Source organism: Eublepharis macularius, chromosome 6, assembly GCF_028583425.1.
Source record: "Eublepharis macularius isolate TG4126 chromosome 6, MPM_Emac_v1.0, whole genome shotgun sequence".
NCBI classification, from domain to species: Eukaryota; Metazoa; Chordata; class Lepidosauria; order Squamata; family Eublepharidae; genus Eublepharis; species Eublepharis macularius.
Window position 1 is genome coordinate 96,004,167 of NC_072795.1, and position 12,274 is coordinate 96,016,440.

Genomic DNA, 12,274 nt, shown 5'->3' on the forward strand with positions numbered 1-12,274 from the left:
CCAGACAGAGGGGAGTTTAGATTGCCCTCTGCACCAACAGCGCGGAGGGCAATCTAAACTCCCCTCTGTCTGGAGATCAGGGGGTGGGACCACCAGCCATGTGACCATTTTCAAGAGGTTCCGGAACTCCGTTCCACCGTGTTCCTGCTGAAAAAAAGCCCTGCATTCACAGTACACTCTTTAGTTATGCTCAGAATTCTACTGAAATGGGCCTTATTCACAGGAAAATGTTTTAAAGATTGCACTGATTATCTCAGTAATCCTTGCAACAGCCCTATCAGTGTGGTGTAGCAATTAGAATTTTTGTCTGTGGCTTGGGAACCCTAAGTTCAAATCTCACTCAGTCATGAAGCTTATTGTTTGACTTCAGGCCTCTTTCTCTCCCCCATCCTAACTAGTGTTGTGGGGACAAAATGAAGGGGGGAAAGTATTGATACTGCTCTGAGTATCAATACCACCTTCAAGGAAAGGTGGGATAAAATGAGATTGATAGAGAAATATTCTCCTTATCACATAACATCACCTAAGGCAGAGAGGGTGGCTGCCCTAAGAGTTCATGGCTGAGCTGAGAAACTGAAGTAGAGATTTGGGGCTTCTTGTTTTGATACAAAAACACAGGATTGCAGTGGTGAGCAGGCTAGGTTACATTCTCTCTCTGTGTATATGTACACACACACACACACACACACACACACACACACAGATGTAGATTCTATCTGTCCGCTACTACCTCCCCTTTTTGTATGCTGATGGGCAGGAGTGCAGGACTGCCCCGTCTTGGAATGGTTTTATTGATTGCTGTTTTTATGCTGTGATTATTGTTTTTATGTTGTATTTTAATCAATGTTGTACCTCGCCTTGAGCCTGCTTGTGTGGAGGGCAGGTTAAAAAATATAATAAATAAAATTAAAATAAATAAAAATAGATGGAAGGCTAGTAAAGTATCTCTTAGAGTTTTCTGCTTGTATATTTTTTTCTTTAATTAGCCTATTCCATCACACTCAGGAAGAAATAGAGTTTCCTTTCTCTGTTATTAACGGTATCAGTGCTTACTCACAGCTCTGCTATAGCATCACCAAAATATTCGAGCTTCCGTAAATTCTTGTGACCACCAGCAGTTACCATAGTGGGCAATCTACAGATGAAGTACAATCAAGGCCTGGTTGAAACATGCCTAGGATTTTCTTTCTGGAAAAAGAGTTCTATTTTTTTTTTTACTCTTGTAAATACATAAAATAGCACTGTAGTTTTTGATTTCCATCCTCTGGCTGCTTATATAACATTGCCCCACCATTATTAAATCAATATCATCTTCTTTGTGGAGCAAAATAACAGTTTATAGGAAATAAACTTTAAATACAAACAAAACACAAACGTGAAACACAACACCTCCAGCCTTTACAATCAGATCCTCCTCAGATGTTTGCTCTCTTTACTGTTAATGCTCTTTAAAGTTAAATATATTCTTGCTTCTTATTCAACACTTGTTTTGAGCCAAGAAAACTGCACAGTTTTTCACAGCGATGAAAAGCTTAATTCTTCAAAGGAAAAGAGGAAGAAACAACTACAAACATTGTTTTGTTTCAGTGGGTAAAAGTAGATCTAAAGCTACAGCAACAGAGTATCTTCAGTTCCCAAGCAAAGTCTGCTTTCTTCCCGATGCTGCTGAGCTCATTAAGTACACTTTTCCACAATACTTACGTGCCTCTTTCTTCTAGTTTGAGTACTTTTAGAACCACAAAACTTGATTGTGATAACACCTCATTTATATCTATATTTTCCCTTTATATTTATAAGCCTAAATACTTAAATCCAAGGAAGACTGGTCCCAGTCAAAAAGGTTCAGAGTATCCTACTTAATTGAAAGACTGAGGATTAGGGCCAATCCTTTGATGGCTTGTGATAACCTGGGGGATATTAATCTATATGATGAGCTGCTGCATAAAACTGCCATCACATGACCTGCTTGGACCCACCATGTGTGGAAAGTCAGTTGATAATTGTTTCAAGAGACAGACAAATGGATATAAAGATAAAACGAAGACAGATATAAAGCAAATCTGTCAAGGACTTCTTCCAGGGGAGCTGATGACCAAATCTCGATATATTATTTATTAATTTATTTTAAAATGTTATGTTGTTTCTCCAGGAATCTGCTCAAAGCAGCTTACAAAATTAAAATAATAAAAATAAAACATTAAAAGATATTAATTAAAATCCAGATAAGGACAGAAGGGCAGGATTCTCCTTATGTATCTGGAAAATTTGCTGCCTCTCTCAAGACCTGCTCAAGGCAGTGTTGTTATCTAGAATCCACATAAGATCTGCTTGATCCAGACTGATTGAGCCGCCAAGTTTCTTCTAGTTCACAACATTCTCCTACCTGGAAGTCAAAATTGATGTTTACTTTACAACAGTGTCCCAGGCAAGTGGTTATTTTCAAGGCCTGGAATACGCCAAGCCCTGTCACTTGTACAGAAGATCAAAGGTAATCCCATGCTGCATCCGCAGATAGCAGCTCTTAAAGCAACATTCCCAACAACTGTGATCTCACAGATGGCTTCAGCATTTTTTACAAACCAAAATGACAAATAATCTTAAAATATTTATTAATTAAAAAAAAGTTAAAATATTTGTTTATACAAAGATGAGACAAATCTCATGCAAACTCTTTGCATACAATAAAAATAACTCAAAGATTAGTAGGATGGGTTTACAAAATAACTTCTTTATAGTAGCTTTTAATAGAGAAGTGCCGCTCTTTTGTGTGTGCTTGGAGCACCATCCAGAATAATTTACTTACAAACTCATTTCTTTTTTAATTAAGATTTATACATTGTTCTACGGGAAAGGTGCCAAGATATTCACACTCTTCACTATGGTTAACAATTAATACCCTATTACTACTACTACTCAGAAAACTAGACTTAGACCTATGAACACTGAGTAATGATATCCTCAATTCACTGGACCTCTGAACTGTTCATATTTAATGTACGAAGTTGAAAATATATTGCAGTATGGCACAATCCTAAGCATGATTGCCTGGAAATAAGATCCACTGAATTCACTGGACTTAATTCCAACAAAGTGTGCATAGGTTTGCAGACTTGAATAAACGGCTTTAAATGGTTAAAAATAATGTCTTGAGATTGTTATGGATGGCATCTGTTTCTGCTTAATTACAAATCACATTGGATTTAGAATTTGTGTATATTACAAGTAATTTGCATAATTAAAACAATTAAGGGACTGACATATAATGGTAATTAGAAATGCATCAAACTCGAATGTTGTACAAAAGAGAGCTTCAATATGAAACATTAAGTCTCTGAGAATGAAATATCCTACAGATTCCTGCAATGCAGCTTTAAACTTAACATGCGTTCATTAAACCTTCTGGCACAGAGGTGGGTTTTTGGGTTATCTGGCTTTTCTTAAAATTGTTGGGATTTGAACTCAAAAAAGATGACACATAACGCATGCCCTTCATTTTTTCCCCCATTGTAGAAACCTCAGTATTTGATTTGCGTTCTTATTGCAAATGTCTTCTTTTTATCTCATTTTCCGTAGCCGGATTCTGTTTTCTTTGTCTCTCTTTTTAAGGATAAGTATGAACTGGTTGAAAAAATGCTCTTGGTCTTTTTTCTTCTGAACAAGTCGAAATCGTTGATCTCTGCCATATTTCTCTGCGAACTCTTTAAACGTTGTCCTTAGGGGAGAGGCAATAATAAAAAATAAGCTATGATGTAACGTATTCATATTCTTTTACCCTTATATATATATTCAACCCTTTTGCACTGAAAACTTTGTTACTGTGTCTGTCACAGTGTCACTAACAGTGATGGCATCAGAAAAAGAAAGTCAAAATTTTCAATGCTCATTGGATTGTTTGACATTTTATTCTGGGTCACTATTTCCATTCAACGGAACATATATACCTGTATCGAGTCTGGGAAGCTTGATTAATAATTAGTTTATGGATCATCCATTATCATGGGATTCTTAATAAATTAGATAATAAATTCTTCTTTTGCTTAAGTGTTCCCATCAGCAGTTACTTTTGACTGGATTTCATCCTGCCTTCAACATTGTGAAGGTTTGGAGGAGAGACATTTGTCAGATTAACAGTCTGCCAAGGACTGTACTATCACTACAGTGACATATTATGTGACCCCTAATTGTGTGTGGGGTAGGAAGGACATCTTTGAAGAAGGAAGAAGTTGCAGCCATAACTTAACACAGATAAATACATAAATAATAAAATGTTAGAAACCTATGAGCAAAAGTTCATGCATGGTACAGTTATTTAGGATTATCAAATGCTAAATACATGAAGCAATTAAACCTGTTTTTCACCTCAGGAACCTACTTGTGGAACACAATGCATATTTCAGAGGAAAGAACCAGGAATTCCAGAGCTCCTCACAAAGCATTTATACATAAGCTAAGTAAGTTGCAGCTTAGGGGCGCAAATTATGAAGGGCTGCTACATTAAAAAAATACCTTAATTTTTTCAAAATTACCATCTTTTGTCAGGCCTCTTAAACTTGACATAGCTTAAGACCTCAGCAAATCTTACTGGCTTGTGACTCCTCATGATTGTTACAGAATGGACCAATAGATGGGAGGCACTAAGCACACTATTTAAATTGTTGGTAGAAGGCAACGATTGCAGTGTCTTTAATTATGCCTGTAAAGCAGTAACAGGAGGAGAAAGCCCTGAATACAATATCTTCTATTAGGACCAATCCAGTAACACATAATAATGTGCAAGCTTTTGAGTTCCACTGTGAACTGAGGTATCCTGCTAACATTCTCCCACTTAAGTGCTTACTTGAAGCAAATCTCACTAGTCAGAGGGATGAAGGGAAGTACCCCTGCTAAGGTGAATGGGATGGAGCATCGTTTTGTCTCCATTCCAGAGAAACAATAGTCTTATCACTCACCATCAGAAGAATGGGTACTGGGAAAAATAAGCTGCAAGTTGCCAGGTTACTGCCCAGCCAACTCTTCCCTGTTTGCTGCCTAGTGTCGATGGGTGGAAGGAAGGGAAGGGAAGCACCCCGGCGACAAAAAACCACAGACACAGCAAGTAGAGTGAAAAGAAGGCCACAACTTTATTGATTACAGCAGTGGGAGCATTGGCACACATATGGATCGGATCCCCACATCGGCTGACCCACCTGTCAGGCAATGACCTCCAGTCCCCACAGACCCCCACTGTGGAGGGGAAACCCAGGGATGGCAGTTAGAAGGGTACACATGGGTGTACACCCCTTGGTGTCCCCCTGCCACCTAGGAGCCAGTCTTTCCTGGCAACCCTCCAAGCAGGGTCTGCCCCCTCGACTCGCTCCCTTGGTTCCTTATGGGAACCCCCTAAAATGGTAGGTAGATGGGGCAGGCAGGCCCCATCTCCCCCCTCCCGAAGGATTGGATCCCAATGCTCAAAAGAAGAGAATATTATTACTTTTTCTGCTGAAAAACTTAGCAGAACTAGCATGGATGAAATCCTAGCCTCTCATGTTGGCCATGAATATTGCAAGAGACTCCAGTGAGGATTTCTTGTTAAAAAAGGAACACAGATCTGCTTTTGCCATTCTTATCCAGCTATCACATTATTCTAGAGCAGGGGTAGGCAATTGTTTTGGCTCGGGCCAATTTGTGGGAGCCGAGGTTAGCGGAGGGCCGCACCTATTGCATTAATTAGTTAACCAACTTACATTAAAAATGATTAACTTCATTTTGATTCCACCCCACTTCACGCAGTTCTTCCCTACTTCATTGTTGTCCTCACAACAGCCCTGAGAGGTAGGCTAGGCTGAAAGAGAACTGCATGGGAAGAAGTGGGCTCTCCTCCCTTGTAATAAGAATTTTGGTCATCTTTAAGCTGCTGCAAGGCTCCTCTTCATTCCTGGCCGGCCCAAGGTGGGTTGCCAGCCTCCAGGTGATGGCTGGAGATCTCCCGGAATTACAACTGATCTCCAGGCAACAGAAATAAGTTCCCCTGGAGAAAATGGCTGATTTGGGGTGTGATCACTTGGCACTACATCCTGTTAAGGTACCTCCCCTCCCCAAACCCTGCCCTCTCCATGCTCCACGCTCCAAATCTCCAGGAATTTCACAACCTGGAGCTGGCAACCCAAAGAAGAATTGATTTCAATGGGCTTAGACTGGGGTAACTCTGCTTAGGATAGCCTGGTTCACCCTCATGGCGAGCGGCCACCTGAGCTAGTGTCTCCTTCGCAGCCCCGCATCCTAACCATTGCACGGCACTGCCCAGAGAGCCCTTCCCTGCCGAGCCCCCCTACCTGCTGGAAAGAGAGCTGCTCCAGGGGCGCTTTGCAGCCAGCCAGCAGCCCCACCGTGCACCGGCTGACCAGGCGGCGGTAGCACGGGGGGTCCCAGTCCTGCACCAGCGGCTCCGGCCGGCCTCGTGCCCTGCCTTGCAGGCACCGCATGAGGCCACCCAGGGGCAGCACCTTCACGTAGCAGCGCCGCAGCAACACCCGCCACCACCACTGCTTCGCGCCGCTCCATGATCCTGGCCTGCCCAGCCCCGCCTCGCTGCCCGCACCCATTGGCTGCCCTGCCGGCCCAGCAGCCCAGCCTGCCTGCACGCCTGGGTCCGAGCGCCGGTGGCGTTCACATGTGCTCTGCGGGAGAAGCCTCTCGCCGCCCGTGTGTCCCGGGGAGAGCCGGCAGGCCAGATTTCAGGCCAGAGCGAAGCGCAAGAGCGGGCTGTCTTGGCGGGCCACAAAAAACTCTTTAGTGGGCCACATGTGGCCCGCGGGCTGCAATTTGCCCACCCCTGTTCTAGAGTATTTTCCATTCATTAGTGCAAGGCAGTATTTATAATCATTCCATCAAGACAAGCTGAAAATATATTTGTTTATGCCAGTGCAGGCAGAACTGCATGATTATTCTAAATATTAGTAACAGAGAACTTTCATGTCTTTACTTATCTCTGTCAGATAAATTACGTTAAAATAAAGAATATACCACTTCATCTTCATGATTTACAAACTGGAAAATCAGAAAGATAAAATTCACTTTTAAAACTTTGCATTTCTCATGTGCTAAGAGCAGCAAAAAAAGCAACAATTTAAATTCTGATCTTTATAGTGCAGGCAAGGTGCTAATAATATATTCTTGAGTGAATATAATTTGGATTTTGTCAAAAGACTGACAAAGAAAATACTTTAGTGATTTTGGATTATGAGAAGATTCATATCCTGGTTATTGGACTTGAGCACACTGCAAGCACTAATCACATCTGCAACTGGCTCCCTTATTCTATAGGAAATAAACTAGCAAGATGGATTTTTTATGTCCACGGGTATTTAATCCAATGAAGTAACAGAGATAGATATGGCCTGTGATATTATCATATAGTTACAAATTAGATCTTGATTTTTTAAAAAAAGTTCCTGGGATATTTAGAGAGCAGTACTACATAGGTCTAGTCAGAACCTTACTCGGGTCTATTCAGTAGGGCTTACTCCCAGAAAATATGACCATTGAGTAGCATGTTCAATATAAATATGTGGATATTTAATATTCTGGCACTTGCTATGGATGGTGCATTTTTCTTAGGGCTGCATGTATGCTGTGATTCCCTGACAATTTCCTCTTTAAATACTAAGTTTCCAACAAACAACAGATCAGGACTTTGCAACTTCATTCTGCTTTATGGGTAGACTGGGTCTTAGTTGTCCAATAGAGGACACACTGACACATTTTATTCATGTGTTAGGTACATTTCTTTTGCCCTTCTACTAAGTCAGATGTCTTGCTGATGTCTGCACAGCATTTGGTACCTTTGGCAGTCAGTTCAAGTGTATCCTGGGCTTTGTCCAAGTGTTGCAGGTGCTCTGTTGCTGCGAGGTTTTTTTCTAATGTGATTCTATGCCAGCTTTGCCTTCAGTTCATACAGTTCTGTTCACTTTTCCTTGACCTGCCCACTGTGCAGTGATTGGTGCCCTGCAGCCACCCTGACCTCTCCTCACTTCTGACCCTCCTTATTCCACTTATTTTTTAGTTTTATAAAGTTTTTTTTTCCAAAATACCTTATGTTGCTCTACGTTGGGATCATGAGGTTGCTTAACCACCATATAATTCCCAATTTTTTAAAAAAAATTCTGAGTCTACTAGTGATTCAGTTATTCAGTGCACATGATAGGGGAAAAAATGCTGATAGGAGTAGAAAGAGGGAGGAGGAGGGACTTGTGAAGAGGGATGACATCAATGACAAAAGCAATGAAAGAAGTTCAATAACCAATCAAAACTGTTCTTTCCAAAAATAACATTGGATACTAATCCAATCCTGATGCTAAGGTGCATATGAAACAAGCAAAAATGTGTCAAATAAAAGAGCTTTCACTTTCAGAGAAACTAGGAATAAGGTCTGTGTGTGGAAAGGTCTGAAGAGCCAAACTGAACATTATCTTTTTAATAAGTTCACTATGGAGCTGACTCATGCTCTGCAAATCCACACAGCAGCTGTGAGGAATTACTTCTTTTAAAAAAAGGCAAGCCTAAATAAACTTCAGAATCAAGGGGCTCTTGCCTTCTCCCCAAACTATTTCCCCAATTCTGCTGCTGCATATGGAATATTTGGTTCACAGGTTTTTTTTGGGGGGGGGGGAAATGCCTGGGGGGCAGGAGCCTTCCCTTTCCCTGTGGCAACATTCTGAGCCCATTTAGCTCCCCCTTTTTAAAATGAAGACATTCTTTACAGACATTTTGTTTGGTTCTGAGCACAGTTGAAATACAAATTCCATTTGTGATAATGTACCTTGCACAAGTCTGCCCGTAGCAGCAAGACCTGATGCACTGCTCACAAAGCTGTAAATTCCGAACACCCACATTTGGTACTATGTGGGTTTCTAAGTCACCTCAGCACAAGCTATAACTAGCCAGCATTTTCATATATAAGACTTTCAAGTAGGATCTAGGCCCGAAAGCAGCTTCATACCTTGGTGATAATTTTGATTCCTCCAGAAGTTTTTTAAATTCCTCTTTGGCCAGTAGGAGTTTATTTTTCTTTTCCTTATATTCTTCTCTTATTCTGGTCTTGACAAACTGCTCAAATATCTTCAAATAAATCACACAATATCACCAAATTACTGATCTATTCAAACAGTTCCATTCAGTTTTCATATCTGCCTCTTGAACACATTTCACAGCAGATCTGAGAGATATATGGAGTTACTTGGTTTTAAACTAGTGGTATTCACATTACCACCTATATGTTTGTTTGTGAGTGATAAGACAGTAATGATGGGTAAACTTCACTCATCTGACAGACACTGGTTCAAATCCCTACTCTGCCACAGAAGCTTGCTGGATGTCCTTGGGCCATTCATATACTCTAAGCCTAACATGTCATAGGGCTGTTGAGATGATAAAACAGAGGAGAAAGGATTAATGTAAGTTGCCTTGGAGCCCCACTGGGGAGAAAGTAAATAAAAATAAAATAAAATTTGGAAACAGCTTATTAACTGTGACCATCTCAAAACCTTAAAGAAAAATACTATTGCTTGAATTTGTACACATAAAGATCCTTCTTTAAATGGAATTTTCTCATTGTTTCATAGTTTCTGGACCTCAAGTTAGTGGGATTTTTAAAACAGCAATACCCCATATCAAGCACTGGAGCCGGTAAGTATTCTTTCCTCCTATTGGCTAGAGCTATGCTGGAGGAGGAGGGAGGGAGCTAATAGAATAGGGTTGTCTAGTTTCCAGGCCAAACAACTGGGTCCTTCCACTGAATGCAATATCCTACTAAATGGAGCACTGGGCAAATACAACACACTGATGATATTCCTGATTCTGGGGTCACATTTTCATTTTGACCCATTCAAAAACTGAAGCATGCTGTTTACAAGAATGACACGGTTTCACCTGGAGTAATTGCTCCCATTCCCCATTTAAACAAGTGGCCCCAATGTCTCTTTTCTCATTATTTTCAGCTAAAGATAAATATCAATTCAAAAATGTTCCTCTCCAAGTTTCAGTGTAAGGTTCTTAATATCCCCCTTTACACTTAAAATGATCCTTTGGAACAGTAAGTTTAGTTCTGAGATTTTTTTTCACTTCAACAAAAAAGGTGTAAACTAAAAACACATTTTGCATATCTGCAGAATCTCATTTTATATTATGAGTCTACGGAACTTCTTATGGAAATAATGTTATTTGTAATATATACCTGAGCATTATGAAATTGACATATTTGTATTCTAAAGAAGATAAACATTGGAACTACACATGAGAACAGCTTAATGAGAAATTGAGTCATGAGCTATTATACAATTTTTATCTGTGCTTTTCTTTTGTGTACACCACAACTTCATTTGGCTTCTTAAAGCAGAAGAGACTTGAAGATGCAATATGGGGGGGTAAAATAGGAAAAGGAAGGTCAGTGATTGAGCACATGCTTTATATATTGTTTTGAGTTCAGTTCAATACCCAGCATTCCCAATTAAAACGATCACACACAGCCTGGCTGGGGAAAAAAAAAACCTCTGCAGAAAGCAGTGGATAATGATGGGTAGAACAGACCAAGGGTCTGATGCAGAATAGAGCAATTTTACTTTTTTACAAGGGAATCACAGCCAATCACTGGAGAGTGTGCATGACATAACGGTGTACTTCTTGGTCCAATAGTAATTTGACAGATAATGACTGGCTATAAACCAAATTACTTTCACAAAGTGTTTTAATATTATTTGCCTAAGTGTTCATTGGGTTGGGTCCAACCAACTTTTCTACGGGTACAAAAAAGAGAAGATGGAACTTTTTTTGAATGAAAAAAGAGGCTATGCTGTGTATCATGGAACTTGAAGAAAGGATGAGTAAAGGAGTAAACTAACAATGTATACAGGGAAAACAAAAATCTATAACAAAAAAGGGAATTCCAAAATTAAAGGCCAACATTGCAAATTAAGAATGATATTCTTTTTACAGCCAAGGTCATGGACTGATGAAAAAAACATAGTCACAATGACTAGATGCTACCCTGAAAGTCAGTAGCTTGTTCAATAAGAGTAAATAAGGTGCCCTAATTCATCTGCTGTCCCAAAAACAGGATTCCATGCACTTCTGCCTAGCTGGAAGATGAACTGCACATGCAAACAAGTGCTACAGATGTGATTCCCCCAATCCAATCCAGTAGATCTGTGTGAATATGTAGTCCTTTCAAATAAGATACATTTGTACCAATCAGCTATCTAGATGGGGGAAGCTGGGGGGGAAAGGGGTTGGATTGAGATTAGAAAAGGGCATGAACTGGAAAAAAACCCGAACCATGCGGTTTGTGGTTTGTCGCATTTCATGAACCACGAACTTTCACAAACCTGCCCTGGTTTGTGAACCGGTTCATTTGGTTTGTGAAAATGTCACATCCAGGTCAGCAAATCGCCACTTCCAGGTCAGCAGAAGGTCACTTCTGGGCCAGCAGAAGGCCACTTCCGGATCAGCAGAAGGTCTGCAGGAAGTCCATCCCTTGTTGCCTAGGAAACTGATTGATCGATGCCAGGCTGTCTGCAGTGAGGAACCAAAAAACGAACCAAACAAACCAGCCTAAAGTTCATGACAGTTAATCAGAAATGGTCTCTGACGAACCACTGGTTTGCAAACCACGAACCGGCCAAGTTAGTCACGAACTTTGGATCGTATTTTGGTTCATGCCCATCTCTAATTGAGATTGTCTGTTTAGACGTCCTTCACCAATGGATCATTAATAAGATTGCTTTTAATTTGCAGCGCACACAGTTAGATTAGGGTCATCAATAAACAGGAAGTATGTTATTAAAAATATAATTTTACTGAAACCTTCTCAACTGTGCATGGGAAAAAATACCACACAACAGAAAGTGCAATATTTAATTTCTTTCATACTTTTCTAGAGCCTGCCAATGAGTACTGCAATAACAGGCACATTTTTATTAGCGTTACAGGAAACAGCTGTACATGAGGGCAAAAATAGATGACCACATCAGGCTGAAATTAACCAATGGCTCATTATCTCAGCATTTAAGCCCTTGAATGCAACACTATTTCTAGACACAAAGTCCACCCATTCAATTATCCCTCTGTTCTCAGGACGGTAGCATCAGTGTGGGCAATGATGATAGCAATCTGTTGGGAAATAATGATCAATAAATAATGGACCAGTGAAAAAGCATGAGAAGTGTTTGTGTTTAATCAAAAGCAGGCCATTCTGCAGATAACTGCAAGAGATCTGTGCTTAGCTGATTGTTGGGTTAGCAAA

General features: G+C 40.4%; 1 protein-coding gene across 1 annotated transcript in view; it reads right to left on the reverse strand.

Moving 5' to 3' along the window:
• Positions 1-3,555: 3,555 nt before the first annotated feature.
• The window catches only part of TCERG1L (transcription elongation regulator 1 like), a 266,929-nt gene continuing 258,210 nt past the window's right edge, over positions 3,556-12,274 (reverse strand). The window contains exons 12-13 of the mRNA XM_054983441.1: positions 8,978-9,096; positions 3,556-3,712 (exon numbers count right to left, since the gene is read on the reverse strand). Of these exons, the coding sequence (XP_054839416.1) occupies positions 3,556-3,712; positions 8,978-9,096 (276 nt within the window). The remainder of the gene's footprint in view (positions 3,713-8,977; positions 9,097-12,274) is intronic.